General features: G+C 30.6%; 1 protein-coding gene across 3 annotated transcripts in view; it reads right to left on the minus strand.

The window, feature by feature from the left end:
- Positions 1 to 431: 431 nt before the first annotated feature.
- LOC118204480 (uncharacterized) overlaps positions 432 to 25,852 on the minus strand; it is a 60,707-nt gene continuing 35,286 nt past the window's right edge. For all 3 annotated transcript variants that reach the window (XM_085818449.1, XM_085818450.1, XM_085818448.1), the window contains exons 9-12: positions 17,604 to 21,829; positions 10,275 to 10,357; positions 6,947 to 7,025; positions 432 to 2,432 (exon numbers count right to left, since the gene is read on the minus strand). In XM_085818449.1, coding sequence (XP_085674575.1) covers positions 2,215 to 2,432; positions 6,947 to 7,025; positions 10,275 to 10,357; positions 17,604 to 21,829 — 4,606 coding nt within the window. In that variant the 3' untranslated portion in view covers positions 432 to 2,214. The remainder of the gene's footprint in view (positions 2,433 to 6,946; positions 7,026 to 10,274; positions 10,358 to 17,603; positions 21,830 to 25,852) is intronic.

Genomic DNA, 25,852 nt, shown 5'->3' on the forward strand with positions numbered 1-25,852 from the left:
TTCATGCACTGCACATGCGATTCTCGAGGTTACTGGAAACCAAAAGTTGCGGGAAACTTCTTTGCCTTTCTAAAAAGACAATCAAATTGGAGCTGCAAAAACTGGCTCTATGCCAGCTGCCCTAATGACACTCACGTGATACACAATTTGCCAAAAAAGGGATCTCTTCCGACGTCGGCGCAAAACTCGCCTTTTTTGGCGGGATCGTTGTATGAAATTCCCTGACTTTTCCAGATTTTGACTAAAACACTTAAATTCCCTGACTTTTCTTGGTCAATTTCCGAATTCCCTGACTTTTCCCGGTTTTCCAGGTAGCATGGCAACCTTGAATATTGCATTTTTAAATATATGTTATTTAATAAACATTAAACACATTTTTGATTAATTGCAAATTGTACTTTATTACTCTTCTTTTGGTATTTGTAGTTCTGAACACTACATAACACCTGTATTTTAAATATTGCAGTCATATACAGGGTGTCTTAAAAGGTCATTGGAAAACTTGACATGCTGGTCTGTCAATTAAAATAAAAATAATTTATAAAACCTCTTTTCCATCGGTACATTTCAATTAAATAAGCTGTATGATAAGGCTATATTTCTAAAGAAAACCTTAAAATGACCAAATCCAGATGACATATTGAATGGAAAGATGGGTTCTTCCTTGACGAAGGGCAACATCATCATCTTTTTTACATCAAAAAGGCATCACATAATTTCCCCCTTGCTTGATAAGCTTTCTTACTTTTTTGGTAATAAGAAAGAAAAATATGCAAGAATGTAGCTTTTAATTTTCCATATTTCAGGCTAAATGCATGTATATTTCAGGCTAAATGCATGTACATTTCAGGCTAAATGCACGCACAAAAAAATCAATACTATTTTCAAATAAGCCTTGTAATGTCAGTTGTCAAAACATATCATGACAACATGTTTAGAATGAAATTAGCTGATTAAAAATACAATTCCTCTGGTGGCAAGCCAAAAAAAAAAGTACTTTTTGAATAATTCAATAAAATAATTACAAAACATTTTTCTTTTTAAATATTTATTACAAGAAAAATCAAGTTACTTCCAAATGCAAACTTTCAGTTTATAAAGCACCTCAAGCTAAATTATAAATCCACAGAATTTTTACAAGATACAGTAATATTTACTGTACAAGATTTTATATACAAAATAATCTTTAAAATTTCATAATATTATGCAACAAAAAAGCTTGAATTAGTACAAACATATTGATATAACAAGCAAAATACAAACAATCAAAACAAGAAGTAGAAGAAAAAAAAATTTAAAAACTAATTAATCCCCTAAATTCTTTAACAGAAGGGGGAAAAATCAGGCAAATGAACAGAAAATGCATTTACAGTTTTTAAATTTTCATGTAATTTCTATTTTAGATAAACCTTTTAACTTTTATAATACTTTTTCTAAATGACAAATTATCAAATGACAGTCTGATTTAATAAACATGTTAAAGTAAACCCTTAAAAAAATTCGTAAACACACATATAAATGATAAAAAATTAAATACATTGGTATCTTGTTAATTACTATTCACACCTGGTTATACAAACTTCAAAAGCATTCTCCAAGCAATTTGCTGGAAACATTTTTAACTAGTGGGAATTTTTTTTAACTGGAACATCTGAAAAGTTTCATACAAACTCATGCTCAGATGAGTATTTCAACAACACCTGCTGTTTTTTCCTGTCCAGTAAGATATTTAAAGTAAAGTTTATAAATAACACTTACTTGGTCATAGAATTAGCATAAAAATTAAATAATAATACATTCTACTATGACATTTTTATTTAAAATATAATGAAAGTACACAAAAAAATGCAATTTTTCAACATTATGAAAATATGTAAGATTAGTGAACAGCTAATACAGTGTATAGAATGGTTATACTGTTAACTCAAACTATATTTTACAACAAAAAAAAAAAAAAAAAAAAAAGTAAAGAAAAGAAAGATGTGGTAAAAAAAGAATCTATACATAAACAAGAACTTCTTCAAACATATGTGTACTATTTATAAAAGAAATAATAAAAAAGGTAAAGCAATATTAAAAAATACGACTTGGTTAAATATATACATATGCTTTATGGCTAAGCAAATACAAAAATAAATTTTGTCAGGATATCAAAATATAACTTTAAAATAAAAGCAGAAGGAGTTATTTAACTCATTTAGTTTAAATGAGAAACTAATTATGGTTATAAAATGATTTGTAACTTGATTTTGGATCTTTATCATGAGCTAAAAGCTGAGGTGGTGTGGGTGGCACTGACTGTGGAAAAAGATCCGTACTGTCATCACTGTCGTCTAAATGTATAATGTTATCAGAAGTTTTTGAATGTTCTTTAGAGCCTTTTCCCTTCAGTACAGTTTGTTCACCCCTGGCAGCTAACAGTTCACCTTGACCTATAAAACAAAATTTTAATCTCCTGAAAGTTTGACATTAAAAAAATATACACCTCAGTAAGTCATTCACAGACAGAACAGGAAGAGAAGAAAGTAATCAACAGCATTAAAAAATGACAAAATTCAAGCATACACCGTAGAGTCCAGAAAATAACACAGTATTTGCTTTAACTTTTAAACAGTATATTTCTTACATGTGAAAATAATATATTTTTTTACTTTAAAATATATTTCATATTTAAAAATAAAAATGCATCTGAAAACTTCTAATATTCAGATTATAGGTTGTTTTCAACATATTACATGTATTTTTCAATAGGATGTCCCATTTTCTAAATGCACCCTTTTTTTGATTTAATAAATAAGCTGAAGAAAATTATGAAGGACAATGTGGACAAGTAAGTTAAGGGAATGAAAAAATTTGAGGCAAGCATCTCCTTCCAGCTGCAGATAGATGTCTATATTTCACTATGCTTTCTGATACAAGAATATCCATATAAGCATTATCCATTTCTGAAACTAAACTTTTTGTCTCTGACAATATTATTAATTTTGGTCATGGTATTTGTGTGGAGACCTTGAATAACAAGCAGTCTAATTCTGTAGCTTCTCAATTCCTTTTATGTGGCTATAATTGATAAAGCAGTAATTATTTATGATAAACACATATTCCTCTTAGTGTGTACGACAGTTTCCTTTATGTGCAAACAAACCGTCTACTTCATGTAAGAGCAGTAGTTTCAAGGCCACAAAATGCTATGAAAACTACATTTTATTTACCATCTGAATGCACATCCATTTCACATAAGATAATAGGAACAGTTATAATTAATAACACAATTAGACATCCCGTAAAACACTAATAAAGAATGCATTGTCATAAAATTAATTAGTTTTATCTCATATTGGTATAATAAAGTGACTACCATAAATTGATTTTGTCACAGTGGTTTTAGAACATCAATATTTTGGAACAGTGTCACGAAAAAGTTGATAATTTCTTGGTCTTTTTTAAGTAAGGAATTATTAATTTTTATTTCATTTAATTTTTCTTTTAGCATTAAGTTACTTTTAATTTAAATTTGTTTTCCAAGTCTTTCCTTCAAATTGTTTTTAATCTGTGCCTTCCTGTTAGATAGTTCTTGTTTGATATATATAGAAATTTAGAACCTGATTCACAAAGACATGAAGAAATAAATCAAAACCAGTAAAACCCCACAATTCCCCAATAAAACATATCAACAAATTGTTTTCAAACTGGAAGAATTTCCAAAAACAATATAAAATGCAAAAATAGGAAGAAGAATTCAATTAAAATTTTATTCAATGTTATCAAGAGGAGGTAGATCAGATTCAAATGAATCCCCCCCTAAGGAAAACTATTTTGTTTCTGTCCATCTAAAATTAGCTGATGAACCATCTTAAATAATTTAATTGTAATAATTCATCTGGAAAATTTCAAAGCTTCCCTAACGAAATAGATTTGCAATCACATGAAATAAAAATGCACAAAAACAATTCCATCTAAAATTAATTCACATCCAAAAAGGTAGAGATAAATAGACAGATATATTGAATTAAATTTCAAATATAAATTCAAATTAAAAAATTACTGAATATATAAGAATAATTTACAGAGACTCTTAATATTGAACTCACCGCAGTCAGGAACAAAGGCTGTAATCCAAAAAGCAAGCATAGACGCTAAAGATTGCTAGTTTGGTCCCAATGGCGAAACAAATTGGCAATGGAAAGTTTGAAAAATCTCCCAAAAGGTGAATTTTCTATTTTTAGATTTTGAAAAGCATGATTGTAATGCAGTGAGAAAAAGGAAAAACGAAAAAAGAAACAAATATTAGAAAAAGAATAAAATCTCCACGTCTTGGGTTAATCACGGCAAATTAGAATAGAGTAAGCCCACAGTTAATAAATGCATATTCAAGGAAAAAGTATAGTAACATATATATAAATAAAAAATGCCCTATAAAATCCTCTAAAACATTTTTCTTTTATTTGAAAGTTCAGAGAAAAAATTCAATACTTTAAATAATTTTATAGGGTGTAGACTACTTCAGCTTTTTTAAATAGACTGTTAATGAAGTTAATTGGAATTTCATGTTCTAAAATTTGCTGTTGCTCAATTTTTGTATATACTTTTAAAATTTTGGTAATCTGATTAAAAACTGCACTTGCAATAACATTCTTAGAGATGTTGGTATTCCAGTTTATAAGTTTAATTGAAGAAAAACTTAATTCTCTTCTTTTATCAAAAAGTCTTACTTCTTTAAGATTATAAATGCTAAGATCCAGATGATCTACAATTTATTGATTTTATTGGTCTTAATTGAGACACAATAACACGGCGAACAAATACTAATTCAGAAGTCAAACAACAAAAATCAGCGTTATATTTTCAAATTTTCACAGGACTAGTTTCGATGGTTTTACCGAACCACCATCCTCAGCTGCAAAAGCGCAAATGAACGAGATAGGATATAATGATAGATAAGAAAATCTGGACATAAAATCAGCTAGTGGCGCCATCTGTTGATGAAACCAGAACTAAAACATAATTTCTTTAAAGGCCGAAAGCAAAGAAGGATTGCATTTAGGATCGTTAACTAGAACAGAAAGATTTTTTTTTAATGTGAAATGCCTTTATTGGTCTTGTTAAAATTTAGACAGTTGGAGTAGATGTTGCTTATTTCAAAAAGATTATTATTGTTGAAAGTAATATCATCAACATATCTAAAATGTACTTGAAAATTTATTCTAATCATTTTCAGAAAGATTTTTGAGAAACTTAAATTCTTTAGAAACTAAATAGAGGTTACATAAGCGAGTTGAATAAGAACTTTCCATTGGAATACCATTTGTTTGTAGGTAAAGAATGTTTGCATGCTTGATAAAATTATTAAAAAGCGAAAAATAGAGATAATCTTTCCATTTTTGTAAATCTAGAACAGTAAGCATTTTGGGGAAGGGGGATATTGAGAAATTTTGGAATTTTACTGGTTTTGATTTTATTTCTTGTCTTTGTGAATTAGGTTCTAAATTCCTTACTTTTTTGTATATATGCAAAGTTGAATGTAATTTGGTACATAATACAAATATCTTTCAAATAATAAATTAATAATAGCCCTTTAACTTCTGTTTCCATTCTAAAAATAACAGAGCAATAATTTTCTATCTAAACTCTCTGCAATTCTGATGCGCACACTTATTGGTGAAATCTGAACCCAACATATGGACATTAATCTTTCATGAATGTCTGTGACCTGAAATAGTATAAAAGGTAACTGCGTCGCAACTCCCTTTCTCTTTTTTTCCGCTTTGGCTTTTCAATTTGCTCCACATTCTTGCCGCTAGCCACACAAGAGTTTACTTTTCCAATTTTGTCGATCCTTCAAGAAATGTAAGTTATATAAAATTGTGGAATGCATAGTGCACCCATAGTGATGATGTGCATTATCAAGGAATAAAATTATGTGCAGAATTTACCATTATGTGTGTCTTTGAGGGTCATCTCTAACTATGTGGTAAATTCTCTTCAAGTTATAATGCAGAGAAACATCGTCAATCCATCACCAAGTAATCTTATTACAATAATGGCACAGTCAAAGACGCACATAACGGTAAATTCCACACATAATTTTATTCCTTTTTGTTTTTTTCTGGCAGAGCTCACAAAGGTACAGGTCAATACCATTACATGCAACATTTTAGTATTTGGTTGAAAGTTCTTTCAACATTCTGTCATGTCGTCAGTGTCCAGTACTCAAAATGAGTTTTCATGAAGTACAGGAAATAACCCAGTGCCCGGTGACATAATACTGTAGAGTACTGATGCTTTCTTTAACAGGATAAATGAATATACTTTGGTTTTCCACAAACATCACATCCTAGCGATTCAGCAGCCAGTAGTCTTATGGTTCCTTTTTATTACTTATTATAGCTTTTTTACATCATTTATTAACTTCTGGTAAGTAGTTTCGGTTCTTCGAAATGAATCGGAAATGTATTTCATACTTTGCAGGTTTGTCATTTGGCATTCTATAGAATGCCTAGGAAATGTGTGAAATATAAATCTTTTCATACATTGTTGGCTAGTTTTAGACATTCTATACAATGCCAGATTTCAAACTTTGCCGGTAACATAATGCACAAATTAGTAATTTTTTAATTTATTTTCTCCCAAGAGTATGCAGATATTAGTCAGGAAATATATCAGACATGTAGTCAGACAAATAGGAAATATATCAAAATTTTCAGTGCTGAAAACAATGAATGTAATTTGGTACTTACTTTAGCTTAAACTATTGGCATAACTTAAAATTTTTAGGGGTGATCATACAGAGTACAATTTTAAACATTTCAGATTCTTTGTGAATGTGAAAAGGTAATTTTAAGTAACATCCAATATGGTGGTCACTAAGTTATGCTAAAATAAATACATGCTTCAATTCGAACATACATGGAAAATATAGATGACAGAAATATTCAAGTATACATACCACACTGTTTTAATTTTTCTTCAAGAGATTTTATCTTTTTATCCAGGTCCTCAATCTCCATAATTATTTCACTGGCATTCTGTAATATAAATAATATTTGCATTATGTATAGAGTTATCAAATATTAGAAATAAAATAAAAAATTAGACAAAAACAGCAAACAAATGAAAATAAATATAGCCAATAATATTACAGAAATGAAAATTAAATTACAGCACAGCCTTCATATTCTATGTAATGCATAAAACTAAAATGCTTGAGAAAATAATATACAGTCAAAAGTCGTTAATCCGGACACCCATAATCCGGACCTCAAAGCTACAAACTTTCTGCGCATGTGTCAACACATAATGCATTTACGCATGCGCATAGTACGTTTACGCATGCACGTTTAATGTATAACGGACTATATAAGTTAAGCTAAAATTATCTAATTATCTATTTCAGTTAATGCTGCAGATTGCGTTGTTCCTTAATCTTCGAATTGGATCCGGCTTATTATTTTTTGCAGACTGTTAGAGCAATTTTATAAAAGTAAGCTTGAACTTTCGATTATGTTAAATAGAATTTCCGATGCTGGAGCTGCCAAAGGATCTGCAAAGCGAAAGCATGTTTCGATGTCCATTAAACAAAAAGTGGAACTGCTGCAAAAAACGGATAAAGACATGAAGAAAGTGACAGAGAGGAGATTTGTTTCTCTAACCATTCCAAAATCTGTTTATCAATTTCACGCTGCTCTGCGGAAGGGGGAGAACGTCGCGATGCGCATGTTGATCTGTCAGCACTATCCTCATCTTCAGGGCAGATGTTTTTATTTTATTCGGCTTATAATTCCTCATTAAACGTAGTGTTTCATCTAAATGTACTCCGATATAATTTAAATCAATTTCCTCGTCATTATAAATATCACGAATACACATCAAATAGTTTTCTGGTTGCAATTTTCTAATTTCGACTATGCGTAATGTATGCTTTACGCATGCGTGCGTTGAAAGAAATGTTTAATAAAGTAAACAAATAAATATTAAGCTTTTTTTTGTAAATTTTGATACCCTTTAGATCATAATTGCTCTTTATTTCATAAATTACGATTTCATATTTTAAATTTTATAATTTCTGCATGCCATCTTACCAGATTTAAACTGATGATCTATAATCCAAAAAAAAAAAAATTATAATCCGGAATCACCGAAGTCCCGACGAGTCCAGATTAAAGACTTTTGACTATATAATGCAATAGTTGTTGAATCATAAAGTTATATTGATACTTGAATATGAAAATATGCAATGCCCTTCCTGGGATTTGAGCTCTGAACGTTCCCAGTATACGTCAAGGGTGCTTCCACATACATTCCAAAGACATGCAGGTAGGAGGTACAAAATACCTTATATATTCCCCTTTTAAAGAGAGACTGGGGATTGGGGAACTTAACTGCCAAATCCTGGGAATTGGCGAATTATCGTGTGCCTCTTTTTAGTTTGGGTGCCACTTGTAGAGTCATTAGGCTAGATTGATACTGTAATGCAAAAAATGTACAATGCTCTCCCAAAAATTCGAACTCAGGACCTCTTGAATAAGCTTCAAGCGTGCTTCCAGTTACACCATGAAGGCATGTGCAAAGGAGAGAGAAAATACTTCATACGGTCATGCAAAATACACATCAGTGAGGTAAAATTTAATTAAAAAATGGAGCAAAGTAAGACATTCCTAATATTAAATAAAGTATTAGTAAAAGGCATTTTAAAATGAGTACTTCCCTTCATAAGCATGAATCCTACATTTTAAATAAATCCGAAAAAGGCAACCACTTTGGTTTTCTTTTATATGCAATCTAGAGCAAAACCAAGTGATTTTAGACACCCCAAATAACTTTTTTTGGTGCAAATAACAAAGTATTAAGCCAAGCTACAGAAAAATTATGAGAAATTTTAAGAGTATGAAGAGAAAGTTGGGAGAAATAGTTTGTAAATCGGGTCACGGAAGAACGGTCAGAAACTGGTAGAGTTGGCAACTCTGACTTTTTTTGATGGTTTTGTGATGGAAATAAAGATATTGATGTTGAACCCAGGAATGGCTCATCTTCACAGTCGCAAATTGATGAGAACATAAAAAATATTCGACAACTGTTGCTGAAAAATGTAAGCTCTGTTCGTATGATAGGTATGGATACTGGTCACAAAATTGTTGAGAAAGAGCTTGAATATGTTTCCTTGAACTTTTAGTTTTGTATAATTTTGTGGACACACTATATTACTCCTTTACTGTTTTTCAGAAATTTAATTTTCTTCTCTTTTTTTGTTAAAGCAATTATATGTGCTACATGCATATGGGTTATGAGGTTAAAAATAACCACTGCCGAGGGGGATGGAAACGTTAAAGTTCTCATAATATATCTCTTTCTACCTTCAAACTTTTACACTGGTAGCATTATATTTTATCTTTTTATAATAATTACAGATGAAAAGTATTTAAGAAACTTTGAGCTTTTTATGTTCTTGCCCAAACAATACTAATATACCTTTTATATTTTTCAAATTTCATAAATGATATCAATAAAAGAACAGTAATCTTGATAAAGAAATTTTTGCTAGGTAATTTCTATACATATCATAAATTCTGCTTTGCTATCACTTCATTTTTCAACACATATGAATATCTAATATTTAATAATTAAAAGCCATCTGAAAAGTTATTGAAATTTTTCCTTTGAAAAGAAAAGTACCGATAGGAAGGACTGTTTAATCTCAAACTAGACATTAAACAAGCATGAGAAAAGACATCCTAATGTATTTTTAACTTTATTTCGCATTTGATTCTTCAAAGGAATGATCTGAAGAGTTTTAAGCATTCACTGAAGCATATTATTCTACACCCTACTCTTTTGAAAACTCTGCAGCATCAAATATAGAAGTAAACCAGAACTACTAACAAGTACAATTAAGTGATGAATTAAGATTAAAGTTATTACAAGAACCAAGATTAGCCAATGTAAGAAAAGTTATTTGCATTTTTAAATAACTCAGCAAACATAGTTAAAAAAAACCATAGAAAAAAATAAACAAAAATTCTCCTGTAAAATGAAACTCCAAAAAGAAATCAATTAAAAAAAATAATTGTCTTTAACATACAATGCTGACTTCACATAGTTAAAAATAATGTAGATTCTTTCAAAAGTGTGGGATAATTTAAATCACACTAGCTGAGTCTAATCATGCCACATTCCTAAAATTTCCTTTGTACAATCAATGAACAACATTGTACACAAATACACAATTGAAATATTTTCAGATATATAAATGCATGTTATTTAACAAGACAATTACTTACTCCATCAGGAATTTCCTCTGACAGAGTACTGTTAGTATTATCCTTCATTGTATCATGCGTCTGTATCACATCTGAAGACTGAACTGCGATGGAAAAAAATTTTTTAAATAAGAAACAAGTGAAATAACGTTTTATACAATTAAAATCATAAAATTAGATATGACAGTAAAATTCAATCTATGATAGTTTGAAATAAGCAATTATACTTTGATTTAAAAAAATGCAATATTGAATTCATTCATAAAAATAAAATCACACATTCAACTAAGAGATTACTTTCTCATATAAACCTTTTCACTATTGCTTAATTAGAGTGGTTTATGCACAATACCAGAAAGGTTTCCATTATTGAATAAAAGCTTGTGTTTTTAATTATAAGAATGAATATCTTCACAAATATTCAGTTTAAGAATGTTATTGCTGTTGCTGCTAAATAACTGCATTGGATACTGTATAATCTGCAAATAGATGACAATATAAAAGAGAAACCAACAGAATGTGCAAAGTACTAACATTGGTAATGAATTTTGATAATCCTAAATTGTGGCTGGATGTACATGCATAAATACAATAATATGCCAATAAATAAAAATGTAAGAAATAATAGCATATGGCCTAGCCAACTACAACAAGCTGACATCACTCAGACACAATAATTTGTGTTACTATGTGACAGTGAAGGAAATGCAAATGAATGCATGAAATAACTGTTCAAAAAATTCTTCGCAACTTTCGTAAGAGTATACTGTGAATGGTTTCTTGAGTATGAAATGGCATACCTAATTAAAAGTAGAAAATGCAATTTGATGAAGTTAACAACAGTTAGGGAAAGATGCTTGTTCTTATAGTCAGTCTCAAAAGATATTTTAAAGTAAGAATTACAAAGAATTCGCCAAGGTTCTTCTGGATAAAATTTTATGATAAAATAAAGTAAAAAAAAAAAAAAAAAAAAAAAAAAGATGACAATGAAATAGAAGATGGAAGAAAAATGAGAATCTGAGCTTCAAAAGTTTAAATAGAAGAAAACATATTTTTATGAATGAGTGTTATGCCATAAACGTAAGCAAGAGAAATGAGCTTAATGCACAAGTATGACACAAATGATATATTTAGTTTTGCTTTAATGGCAAGCATGACAAATATGAAACTGCAAGAATAACACTATATGTCTCAGTGCTGCTGCATGAAATTAATAAGCTAATTGATAGAGAATCCAAAGAGGATAAAAATGGTTACAAATTTGTGAAACAGTTAGTCTTGATAAGGTTTTAATTAAGCTCAGGGTAATTTAGGTAAACATTTTCTGGCCATGGAAAAATACTGGAGAGCTCATGGAAATATTACTCTTCTGAACTCTACTTTGAAAACTTGGTATCAGGATTAGATATTACTGAATATGCCACAATGTAGAAACTGATAAGAGCAGATCATACTGGTTTCCATGCATGCAACAATGTGGAAGAAGATGTGGATTAGCATGCTTTGAATGCCTCAAGAATAAAGTGACAGGTAGCAAATTACAAGGATTTTTACATTTCATAAAACCTGGTAAAAGACCTTTTGCTATTATTCACATAGAACATTTAGATCTTTTCATAAAACGTTCAAGAGGTAAACAGAAAACTGTTAATGATAGTTGATAATATGACAAGTGAGAATTTTTGTAGTTCAAAACACAAATGTCAACTACATTTCAAAATGTTTAAGATTTCATTAATGATTTTGCTCAACTGGGAGGGAAAATATGATAGAGGATCCTCTTTTACTTCTTTTCAGTTTAAGCAGTATTGTGCAAACAATTGAATTTATTATACCTTGAATTCTTCCCAACATTCTCAACCGTATGTTAGAGTAGCAGTTCCCAACCTTTTTTCTTTCATGTATCCCTTAATGAGACTAATTATTTCACTTACCTCTTAATGAGATAGTCTGTAATTATAAAGTACTCCTAACCTCCTCCTTAAGAATGTATAACCTCCTGACACTCTCAGTATTGTCACAATGTACCTTACAATGCTTTTATTTTAATACCAAAAAATTAATAAATTGCAATGAATAAAGCCATAAAAATATAAGTTGTTCTTTTTTCAGAGGATGCTAATTTTGAGGATATTTTAAAGGAATTTTCATAGATAGGATCTGAAAACCAAATTGTCTTTCTTCCTTTTTTTGCACAAATAATGACTTTTGAAGGCCTTTTATGTGAATTAATACTCTCCCTTTAATTATAAACTGAAGATAATTTTTCTGACAAAATTTTATAAAGTGCCTTGAATATTATGGTCAAATTTTTTTCAATGAATGATTTACAGAAATCTAACTTTTTGAGCATAATCATTTTTGACAAATGCTTCGAAAACAATTATAGAAGTGTTTAGTAATTCTAGGCTTGGTTTATTTAATTTTGAAAAAATATTCGATAGTTATGCGAGTCCTTGAAGCCATACACCATTATGAATTTTCATGCTCATTTGAAACAGGTGATCTCCCAAAACTTTCTTGGCATAGACACCAAATGTAAATTATTTGTTGCAAGCCATTTCTGTCCTTTTATGTACACAACATTTTACAATTTGTAACTGTAAAGGAACATGAATTCAAAACAAAGATCCACACTCAAACTGATTTGATTTGCATGTCATAATTTAAAGGAGAGCTAGCTATATAACTAAATCATTACCCTAAATGCTGAAAATACAGTGACCATATACGATACGGTGTAACATAACAAGAAAGGAAATGGCTACACATGATGCATACAGAATCAAGTAATATAACAAGTTTGCATGGGACAGGCTACAACTTACTACATTGCCTTTAAACACATTTCAGACAGCAACATTCATATTGGAATTAGTCAACTGATTTTCTCTTTTATCAATGCCAAATTTAAATTTCCTGAATATTTTGATTTTTATTAATATTTATTATAACACTTTATTTTCCACCATTACTGATAATTTTTTCATCATGTAGTCTTGACTATGCCATCACATACCTGCAAGGATATGCGTGCCACAGGTTGAGAATCACTGTAGTAGAGGATATCAATAGAAAAAATTTAGGAATAAAAACAACAGTGTTAATACACATTTCTGCACATGAAAATAAAGTACTTTTAAGGACTTTAAAGGAACATTAATGAAAAAAATTAAGAACCTGTGAGCAAATGGGAATTGAATAAATTCAATTAAAAATATTATCTATGCTTCAATTTCACTTTTGTAACACCACCCTAAAAATAAAATAGATATCTAAGTAGTATGCATTATTACTAAATATGAATTAATTAACATAATAAGTTTGAGAATAAAATAAACTTTATGCAATATATCAAGTAGCATTAAATATTTTACACTTATAATTAGTTGGACATATTTGAAAGAAGATAAGTGGCATTTATGTTTTACTAACAATTAGCTTTGGTCAATCTAGAGGTTTAGTAAATAGCAGGTAGTTTTTATGTCAAACAGCATAGTTTAAAATGAGAAGTAAGATCATAATCAGCATGATTCATAACAAAAGACTGAATGTTGTCATAGCTGCTGCTTGTCTTGCTGATTAGAACAAACCTGAAAGGCCTGATGTAGGCACGGTTGTTGACAAGTGTTGAAAGTTAGTCAGGCTCTGTTTGATGCAGTTAGTGTCGTAGCTTCGTGTAGAATTCCAGGGGTTGTAATCCAGTTATTTCAAGTCTCACTAGATGCAAAGATAAATTTTACTTGAATTTTTACATTTTTTTGTTTTAGCTTGTGACTACAGTGAGTATTTATGAAAGGCAATAACTCGCTTTAATATGTAGAAATAATTTTTAAGGATAATCAATTTATAAATAATTAAATTAGGTAGTTTGATAACCTTAGTCATTGTGGATTTACATGGGCACTATTAAATTTTATTTTTTAACAATATTTGTTAAAAAAGCCCTATTAAAATCAAAATCAAATACAATTTCACAGTTTAAAATACATGTAATTTATAACATTGATTCTTAAACGATATTAGGATAATTACACATTTAAAAGTTATAAAACATTTATGTTTTGTCGCAACAACATTCAACAAAATATTTATCAATAATTTTAATTTGAAGCCTTCCCAAACAATGCTCTCACTAGTTTCTGCATGCTTTATCTCCTAACCTGTCAACCTCTTCACAATGTACCTATGATGGTTTACTTGATCTGGTAAAAGTTAAATAGTCCAAAACCCTGACAGATGTAAAGCAAATTATCGCTATGGTTGAAAGTAACTGCAATTCAGACAAACGTTTAAATAAGCTTCTTATTTAAAAAGAACTTATAACATATTCTGATGCTAACAAAATCAATTATAGCTCACAGTGACGTATTTAAACAAGAACAGTCAAATTCAAACTAAATATGTGGACTCGTGGTCAAAGATTATACAATTTAATTTTAACTTAATCTGGCTCAGTAACTCTATCATATGAGGAAATAGAAATGAGAAATTATAGTAAAGGCTGAAATCATAAACAATTAGGTAATTTACATAATAATAACTGCACATATCTTTGAAGAATAATTTTCTTTATGTATTCAGTTTCTTTCTTCAACACCTTTCCTTTCCATTTTAGAATTTTTGGGTTTAATTAAAGATTTCTGTTATTCTAAAAAATACTAAATGCATTTAGAATGTACAAAGAAAGCAGCTAATTTTATTTCTTTAGTAATATGAACATTCAGAAGAAATGTGAAATATATATGGTAAAGGATGGTTACAGAGCAGGTGTGGCAGAACTTTTAGAATTTAGTGAGACACAGAACAACAAAATCTAGATATGGCAAAACTTTTAGAATTTAGAGCAGGCATTGGAAGCAGAATTTAGATAGGCACTAGGCAGCAGAATTTAGGATAGAATCATCAGGTGGGAAAATGCATAGCACCAACTCTGTGTACGATGCATTTAGATACATTAGATGAATCTTTTAAATTGTAAGTTTTCAATTTCTTTATTAATAAAAAAATCCCTTTCTATAATGCCTGGCCATGTGATAAGATTAGAAGCATTTTTAATAGTTTCCATGCTTGCGTCTAGTGAAAAGTAGAGAAAATAAAGGGAAGATAAACATGTTAAGAAAATCATAAGATGCAAATATTTTATTTTCATTATTCTTCCAGATTAAAGTAAGAAATAAAATCCATCCAAAAAGTAAGAAATTCATTGCAAACTTTCTGTAAAATGCATCCATTACGTGTTGATATCATGGAGACATTTTTCATTTTGTCACATATTTCTCGAATCTTCTAGAATCGAGCGTCTATAAATCTTGCCTTCAAATCCTTCTAAACTTTCCAAGCTGCAATGTGTAAAATCCTAAAGAAAAATTATCCCTACCAATTCTGTAAGAGCAAAAAACCAGAAATATTTTGGGGAAAGAAAAAAAAAAAAAAAAAAAAAGAGGGAAAAAGTGTTAAACTAATTTTATAGAGAAAACTGATGCATATTCTGAGAATTTTGAATATCCTGACACAATTACAAGGGAAAAACTCTTACTATGAAAAAAATTAAAAAGAAGACATTTTTAATTAATTACATAGCTAATTTTGCTTTTGCTAAGAGCTGTTTCATAAACTGTGCCTTATAGCATTATACCTTGTTTATTTTTCAGATTTAAAATATTGTATAATAAGTTGCCAAAATGAAACTATAATATGACAGCGAAAAATAAAAATGTTTTATTTTAATGATAATTTTTAAATACATTAAAAATTTAAATTTGTATAATTTCAATACATTACCATTATTTTCATGAAATTTATCAATGTTACGATGTTTTAAAAAAAATTGTCGAAAAATTCTCAGAACTCGGAATTAAAATTTTTCTATAGAAACTGATCTTAGAATCGCCAAAATGTTGATAAGTCGCCAAATTTAGAGCCATTTAATAAAAGAATTCACATCACCCAAAAGTGAAAAGTTATTTAAGAACTCTTTATTAGAAAAAATTAATTTCGAAATGCTTATGTTTCACTTCTTGCTTAGAAATGCAAGTATCCCATCATTTATATTAGAAATAGAAACAAATTATAACCCATGAACCCATTCAAAAGATAACCGTATATGTCAGCGAACCCACCTTAAAATTCCTCCAAAATGCTAATTTATACTCAAAATTGCAGTCGTAAAAACAGACAGAAATTTCAGATGAATAAAATTACGGAACTTTTGCTGATTTTGGTGAAAATTAAGGACTTTTAAGGACCAAAAATTAATTCTGAAAAATCTAAGGAATTCTGACGGACTGTACGAACCCTGAAGTATCAGGATTCAAGTTTGCGAGACTCTACTATACATAGAGTAAAGACAAACTTAATGGTGACAATTTATAAGTTGTAACAGATGTTGCAGACAGCAGTTCCAGCAGCATTGACTGATTTGAGGCCTAGGCAGTAGCAGTGGACAACAAAATTAAAGACGAGATCCAATTTACAAGTAAGTAAAAATGAAATGGAAAAAGGGGAAAGGCATTTTTTTGTGAAGGAATAGTTTCAGAGAAATAATGAGATTTATTAGATTGATAAAAAGGCATAACAGATATCAGAGATCCAATCATCTGCTTAGAAGAATGTGTTCACAACTGACTATGTATCAATGTAAAAACAGAAATATACTAGTCTTGAGCATCCTTCAACAAACTCTTGACATTGCAGGTAATGCCAAGAATTTCCCTCAAAAGTCGCTATTTTATAACTCTACAAAAGCACTGACATTACAGACCAAATACCTAGAAACTGTTCAATAAAAGCAGGAAGTCAGGAATAACGAATGCATTTGTTCTATAATATTTGAGACTCTACAAAAGCACTGACATTACAGACCAAATACCTAGAAACTGTTCAATAAAAGTAGGAAGTCATGAATAACGAATGCATTTGTTCTACAATATTTGAGATTTGGCTGTAATCGTTAAGTATGTTTGTGATATGTACATGTTTGGGTTAGATACTGTCATACATACATGTGAAAATATGTCAGCATACAGTTCTACAGATAATCAGAAAGTACCAATGACACACTACACAAAAATATATCATTCTTTAGAAATAGGAGAGTAAACTTTAAATGATTCAAATGTATACCCCCTTAACATATTTAAATCAAAAATAAGTTAAGGGGCAGAATTCTTTTTGCTCCTGAAGAAGATCGACCTATGTCTGATCCCCCCCCCAAAATTGATAAAGTTTTATTTAAAATTTACGCCAATATAAGGTTCTGCTTGCTTAATTTTAAGTTTTATAGTGATGCACTTCCCTCTTAATTTGAAATTCAAGTCAATTTCTAACAAAATGGAAATTTATACTTACTAGATACTGCCGAATTTAAAATACGAGATGGACTACTCTTGTCACTTGATTTCTCTAAAACTGTATTGCTGCATTTATCACTTGGTTCAGAACAAATTTTCTTGGAAGACTTTTTATTTTCCAACAAAAGCTCCTCATCCGAGTCATCAGTAGAATCATTACTTTTTATGCGCTTAAACTTGCTAGATTTATTATTTCTCAATCTAAGTGACAATCGACTTGATTTCTGAGAAGTTTTCTTATTTCCAGAAGAAACCAACTTTTCAAGTAAGTCTAAGTTTCCAGAACAATCTCTTTTATCTGAATCATTCAAGCTTGTAAATTCATCAACTTTTTCTCTTTTTTCATGTTCATCTTTTGACATTTTATTACTGCAAGGATCCATCTTCTCTGCTAAATTTCTCAGAGGTGCTACCATTTCATTAGCAAAGGCCATATCAGGATCAGATGAAAGATCTTCATCTATTTGTTTATAATTAGAAGAAGGAACTGATCTGATCCTGTAAAATGAAGCATTCAGCTGAAAAGGATCACATTCTTCTGTTGATGATTGACTGAAACTCAAATCTGAGTCTTCCTTGTTCAAGGAAAAACTAATTTTGCTTTTTGATGTATTATTCGAACAGGCATTAGTGCTTTCTTTGTGTGATACTTCCACAGTTTTCTGTCTCAATACATCAGTGTCAGGAGATTTTGCAAAATTTTCATTAACTGTGATACAGGGTTGTGATTTTTCAGTACTTTTGTTTATTCTTGGATTGGTTTCTGCCACTTTAACAAGTAAACAATGAATATCATGTACATCATCATTTGTATCACTACTTTGATTTGTCTTTGGAATAACACTAAATATTACATTACATTCACTCTGAAGATCTTGCTTTTCATGCTGAGGAGGAATAACATGAATGGGATGTTTAGGAATATTTTCTGCAAGCTGATTTAAAGAATGATCTACTTGTTTGGAGCTGCGAGATTCTGTATGACTTTGATCATTTTTTGGAACGTTTCCTACAACTACATCATTTGAACTTTCAAAATGCAATAGATTTTTCTGCTGTGAAGATGATGTACAAATTAAATGTTCTGGGTTATTTTCTTCAAGTTTATTTAAAAAACTCTGTTCTTGTTCTGAATTTGGAATTTCCACAGAACACTGCTGCAGCTCTGGAAGAATAATTTTCTTCTCTGAAATTTCAGAATGCTGCTCAATATTAGTTTGTTTTTGTGAAGTACTACAAACAGGAATTTCTGAAGTATTTTTTTCAGGTTGATTCAACACACTTTCAGTTTCAGTGACTTTTGGAAGGTCCTCAAACATTACATTTTTAGAAAAACCAGAAAGCAGCCTTTTATGCTGTGGAGAAATAACATCAGCAGACGGTTCTGGGACATTCTCCTCATGATGAAGTAATGAGCTGTGTTTTTGCAATGCATTTTGGGGATCTATAGTGTAGTTATTAAGGCACGGTAAAGAATCAAGCATATTTTTAAATTTTTTTGGAGGATTACATTCTTCTAAAATTGATGCATCTGATTCCACATTTGATGATAGTTCTATTGCTAATGGTGAATTCAAAGGCATATTACAGTTCGAAGTTTGGATATTTTTCTCAGAAAATAATGCATTATCTTGTGCAACTTCACCGGATTCTATTACTTTTAAAACAGAAATATTAAGTGTTTCTTCAGATACACAAATATCAAGTTTAAAATCTCTAGCTAAAAATGGAAGACAGCAGATTGGTTCGGTTTGACCTGACATATTACTTTTCACAAAAGCATCTTGTATTTCTTCCAAAGTTAGACAAGTTCTTTTCACAACCTTTGTTTTTGGCACATTTGTAAAAGAAAAATTTTGACAGCTTCCTTTCTGATCTCTCTCTTTCAAATTTATCAGAGAGGCTTCATGTTTAAATGCCGCATCTCTAACAGACAACAACATGGATTCTTTCTGAACAACTGATAACAAATTATTTTGCCTGATGCCTGTATTGTCACAGATATTGTAAAACCTTTGAGATGTCTGTTGAGAGTGTTCTATATAACGGATATCATCTTCCTCATCATCGTGTAAAGCAGATTCCAAGACTGACGACTTACTAAATTTTGAGAAATGCGAGTCTACTTCATTACTTGTGTTCATTTCATTTTTGTTTTGCACATCTGACGGTTGAAATGAAGTTGATTTATCTAATTTCTTATTTATTTCATGTAACACTTCAACATTAACTGCAGCACTTTTGTATAAATGCTTCAGTTCCTCATTACATTTTTTTGATATGAAATTCTTTAAATGTAGTGGATCAGGTTCAAAAATTTCACTGTCATTGGCATTTACAATGTCAATGTCCATTAGACTTTCTTCTGCTTGCATACTGTTTTTATCTCGATCTTCTGCAATACTATTAACATTTCCACTTAGACCCACTGGACAATAATTTAGATCACCCGTAAAAGCTGAAACAGCTTCAAAAGAAACTTCAGTATCCTTTCTTTTATCCCCTTTAGCGTGGCTGTTGCATTCTAAAGAAACTGGCAGGCTGTCTGAAGATTTACTTCTCTCTGGCATTGTAATTAAGCTATTAGTATCAGATTGCTTGTTCAAGTTTCGACACTCTATTTCATTATTTTGATCACTTGTAATAACAAACTCACCAGTATTTTCACTAGAAGTTTCACCACCATGAACATCCACAATATCTTGATTCGTAAGCCCAGATACTTTTGTGGCAAATATATTTTCCTCACTGCTTGATCGAGCAGATTCTGAACACTGTTGATTACTCTGGCCAAAAACTGTTGAAGCTTTTTTTGTTAGTTCCTTTCCAGATTCTCTTTCAGGATGACAGTCAGAAATCAAATTAATTTCAGTATTTTTAGTGCCCTCATCATGCTCATTTTCCGCTTGAGAAGACTGGCATGCCAAATTTTTATAACAGTTATCCTTTGCTGCTGAAGGGTCATTTATATCAAAATTAGGTTTAGTTACAACATTTTCAGTTTCATTAGAGTAGCAAACAACATCAGTTTTAGAACTTGTTACTGTATCTTGCATGCTGTCATCAGCATTTATGTCTTTCAGTAACACATGAGGCAAATTTTTCTCAATATTTAACCTAGAAAATTTTTTCATACGAAAATCTTTCCCAATTGCTTTGACTCGAGACCATCCAGGTGACTTATGTGAAAGTACTGTTTTATTTGCTTCTGGGCTGGCTACAGAATACACTGATATTGCAGTATCCGGACACATTTCTGATTCTAAAAGTTCAGATGGTTCTGCTGCAACTACAGTTTTTAAAGGATGATTTGAAGTTTTGGGTGAAATATCAATTTCATTCAGATTGAAGCATTCCTTTTCGAAAGATCTTCTTTTTGGAGTTTTCTCACCTACTGAATCATTAATAACTGGAAGATGGTGATTCTCTGCATCTTCCAGTCTCAAGTACACAGTTTCTTCATCAGCTGATAAATTAGAAATTGGGGTGGTAACCTTGACAAGCCTTTTGCCACGCTTTGCAGATCGACCTCTTGACTTTTTAATGCAGGGAGTATCATTATTTTTTTCCAAATGTTTCACATTCTTGGCTCTCTTCGGGCTTGATATAAACTTACCATCATTTTCTTTTGCTAGCTCATCACCTACAGTATTATTTCTTTTTAGATCATTATCCTTTTTAGAAGCTTTAGACAAGAAAGAGTCATCATTTATAATATATTTATCTTTATCGACTTCATTAGTTTTGTTCTTTAAAGCATTTAACCTGTTTTTGTTCATAATTTTTTTCTTTTGTTCAGAGGCTTTCAAATTTAATCGACTTTTCCTCCTTATTTTCATATTATTAACGACTACTGGATTTTCAGAAATCAGTGGCAAATTTTGACTTTCTGTCGATTCATCATCCTTGATTTTTTTCCCAGGATGAGATACCTCACATGACATTTCCTTAGATGAATCAGATAAAACAGAAGCTATATGTGTCTTATTATCATGTTTTAGAGCCTTCCTAGAATAAGTTCTCAAATAAGACTTTTTTGGTGGATGAAAAAACAAAGCAGGATTAGACTGGTCCAGTTCTACCATTTTTTGAATTGGCACAGTGCATGGCAAAGTTCGGAATGTATCCAAATCTTGTGGCACAAGACACTTATTAGTAGGCAAAATTTCATCTTCACTGGATGCAGAATTGGAAACATTTATTTCTTTTTCGGCAACTTCTTTTCTGTAAAATAAAAATAAAATTCAGTTATAAATAATTATAAAAAATAAATAAACATAAAATTTGCCAACAGATTTTACTTCAAATGCTTTTATTTTGTTCACAAACATAAAAATTCTCAGTTTTAAAAATAATTTATTAACATCTGCATTAAAGGCGCATCTCACAAATCAGAAACCTTACAAAACATGCTGTCTATAAAGTAAAAAAATACACACCTAAAGAGATTTATTATTTTATTTTCTGGTATTGATTTACTGATTTCTTTTAACAGCAATCAAATATTCTACAAAGACACTTTTTCCTCATGCAATACAGGAGTCTCTCACTTATTTAACACATCATGACATCTGTATATATAGTGTACTCTTGATTATCCATGTGTGGTGGTGCTTACATGTGCATACTCAATACTACGGGCAAGATTTAGTTTTAAAAACTCTTCTTCAGTGACTTGACAATCCAAGATGGGCCCTAGCCTTCTTTAGAAATCGATTCCTGGCTATTCTACTTTTGACCTTATTCTTCCAATTAATTACATTTAAGTTAGACAAGTCTCCTTCCAGATAGTCTAGCCATCTAGGTTTTGATCTCCCTCTCAAGTATGACTTGTAAGTGAATATATTATTGGCTTGTATGTGAATATATTTTGGAGGGTAGTTTTAATTTTGGGTATTCTGTTTAAGTGATCAGCCCATTTTAATCTTCATGTGCTGATAAAATGTATGATGTCTGGATATTCTCTGTTGATTCTTCTTCGCCAGGTGTTATCTATATGAATACCTCCAACAATGGTTGTTAAAATCTTACTCTCAGACTGGAAGTATTTTTTCATTTTTTTTAGTTAATCTATAAATTCTGGCTCCATATGTCAAAACAGGTCTAAATATACATTTGTAAATCATCAGTTTAGTTGTTCTTTTCATAAAGCTGGATTTCAAATACTTCTTTGAATCAAAGAAGCATCAGTTAGCATGTGTTACCATTTTGAATTACAGGAGAGATATAGTTTCAATGATTACCTCGTACAATTTACTTCAAATGTACAAGTTTCTGTTACAAGATTCTTCCTAATATAGAAATTAGAGATTTATCTTATTGTGAAAAAGTCAAGAGAATAATTGAAGTTTTATGCGAAAAACGTTGAAAATATAAATATTTCAAAAATGTTGATCTGGAAAATATCATGGAATGGTTCAATTTCAACTGAGCCGGGGTTTCAATGCTTAAGTGATGTGGATAGTCTTTCAAATATTACAAGAACAGAATAGGGAGAGAAAGACACTGAAAGTGCAAGAGAAGAAGATACCTGCAAATGCATTAGTCCAGAGACAGCAATGACTTCTGTTGACACTCTAATGGACTTTATCGAAGAAAGGGGAATTGAATACAATAAAATAGTACTTTGAGAATTATGCAGTGAAATTTGACAAATATTGAAGTGTTCTCAAAAACAAAGCAATATTACTGACTTTTTTAGAAATAAATACATACAATTTGCATAAATATTTATCGTTTAGATAACCACTCTCCGGCATTAGAATAGATAATCAGGAGTACAGTATTAGCAAATGCATGGTAAAGTTAAATAACAATATATATATGTAATATTTTAATGCATAAAAGGAATCTGGTACTTTAACATTTGGCTGTAGACATGGCTGAGGGTGAAGGCTTGATGAAGCAGATAACAAAACTGAATTGAAGAATCACCATCTTTATTTTTACACATCTCATATGCAGACAAATTAACTTTTTAATCATCATTGAATACAGTAATTTTTTATATACACAGGTAAAAGATAGGACATCATTTCAGGCAAAGCATAAGCAGCAGAGTTCTTTGCATGGCAGAAATCAGGGGGGAAAAAAAGGAATGTAGTTCCTCGTGAAGTCATATTTATACTATATAGGCACTTTAGGTAATGCTAAGCAGTGATTGGTTAAGTTTAGCTTAAAAAAGACTGGTCCAATAAATCGCTGTACAGTACAAAGCCCGAGAACCGGAAGTCCAATATCCTGAATGATCTAAAATCCCGGACCTCAAAGCCACCAACAATTTTTTTTTTAATGCTTTAAGCATGTGCATTTAATTCCTCCCCCTACGCATAATAAAACATGTGGAGAGTCAAGATTCTTAATTTCACTTTGGCACTAAATAAAATACCTTGTTATTAATGAAACAATCATTTTAGCATAAATTTGTATGATTGATAATTTGGCTCTGTTGCTGCATATCTGTCTCAAACCAAAACATTCTACAGAAATAACATCATTGATTTTACTTGCACTAATATTCTATATCCCTGACACTAACCTGGTTAATCATTATTTATCATATTTTGCTTTCATCAATGGCTGTTTATCAACACATGACAGCTTGAGTAATGACTTATGTAGCAATGGCTAAACAATTTTTTATGTTAGTAATTGAATAATAAAGAGTATGGTAAATACTTATGTTGACATTATACTTGGCAATGATTACAGATTTAAGATAAATGCGCTAAGATATGTTGACGAAGAAAAATGAAACACAATTTTTTTTCCATATGCTAAAAATAGATTTCTTAATGATAAAAAATTACATTAATGCTATTTGGATTAAGAACAACTGATTTGTTATTCACATAAACCCAGAACCTGCACCAGGCCTCGTATGACCACACGAGGCAACAGAATTTAGGGAAGACATTTGCTAGCAGAATTTAGGACCCACAGAGACTGCATCAGGCAATAAGATATCTAGTACCGGCCCTCAATAAGCTTTAAGTATATGTGGGAATTTATTTATTCAGGACTCAGATAAGCATTAAGCTTGTGCAAAAAATAGACATAAGTATAATAAATAACTAATACAGTTCAGGTTTAATTCTCTCAGTGCACAACAGAAGCAAGATAAAATTTTGCGGAACTTGTCTTTAGTCGTCAATCTCATGATACATAGCCAAATATGCATAGTGAATGAGATAACAAAATTTTATGATGATAATTGCAAATTTTAAAGATTTTTGGACATCGCAAAACAAAGATGAAATTCTCCAATTAACGGATTTTGTAAAGAAATGTGGAGAAGCGGTAATAAATGAAGATGATATAAAAGAAGTTTTTCATTGTGATGGCAATGCTTCTCAATCATCAGTAAATTAACGGATGGCAAACTATGTAGTATGGTTCTATATCTAGAAAATACCGTTACCAATAGTGAAGAAAGTGACAGAGAGGTTACGGAAAACAAAAAAATTTCGATTGACAAGTTAGTGGGAATTATCCACACAGCAATTACAGGACTTCAACAATGTAACTAAACAAAAAATTATGTCTGTCACAGAATTATACAGAAAGTATTAAAACGAAGCAACTTAAACAACCCTCATTGAAAGAAATGTTTAATAAAGTAAAGAAATAAATATCAAGCTTTTTTTAATATATTTTGATACCCTTTCGATCATAAATGTTCATTATTTCATAAATTACCTTTTCATATTTTTAATTTTATAATTTTTGCATGCCATCTTACTAGATTTAAACTGATGATCTAATATCTGGAAAATTCCAAATCCGGAATTGCTGAAGTCCAGACGAGTTTGGGTCTCGGACTTTGTACTGTACTTACAGAATCAGTTTTCCGTAACATTATCACATTCAAAGTGGTTCTCTTCAGCATTCACACACTTCTATATTCGGTGCTGCCATTGCTGGTAACACTTCTGGAATGAGGTTTTGGAAGGCCATTCAGGAGATTCTCGGTTTTTGCCTGAACCATTTCAGCTCAGATAAAATGGGTTCCCTTTAAGTAAGATTTAACTTTAGGAAATAAAGAAAAGTTGCATGGAGCCATATCAGGTGAATAAGGAGGCTATCCAATCACAGTAATATTTTTGCTGGTCAAAAATTAATTGACAGATAGGGCTGTGTGAGCGGGTGCATTGTCCTGGTGCAACAGTCATCCATCACTCCTCAACTGTGGCAATTTTTTTCCTAATTTTCCCACGAAGTCTTTTTAGTACTTCAATGTCGTAGTAT

Source organism: Stegodyphus dumicola, chromosome 6, assembly GCF_044657685.1.
Source record: "Stegodyphus dumicola isolate Sdum_Otavi_A_Nest chromosome 6, ASM4465768v1".
Taxonomy (NCBI): domain Eukaryota; kingdom Metazoa; phylum Arthropoda; class Arachnida; order Araneae; family Eresidae; genus Stegodyphus; species Stegodyphus dumicola.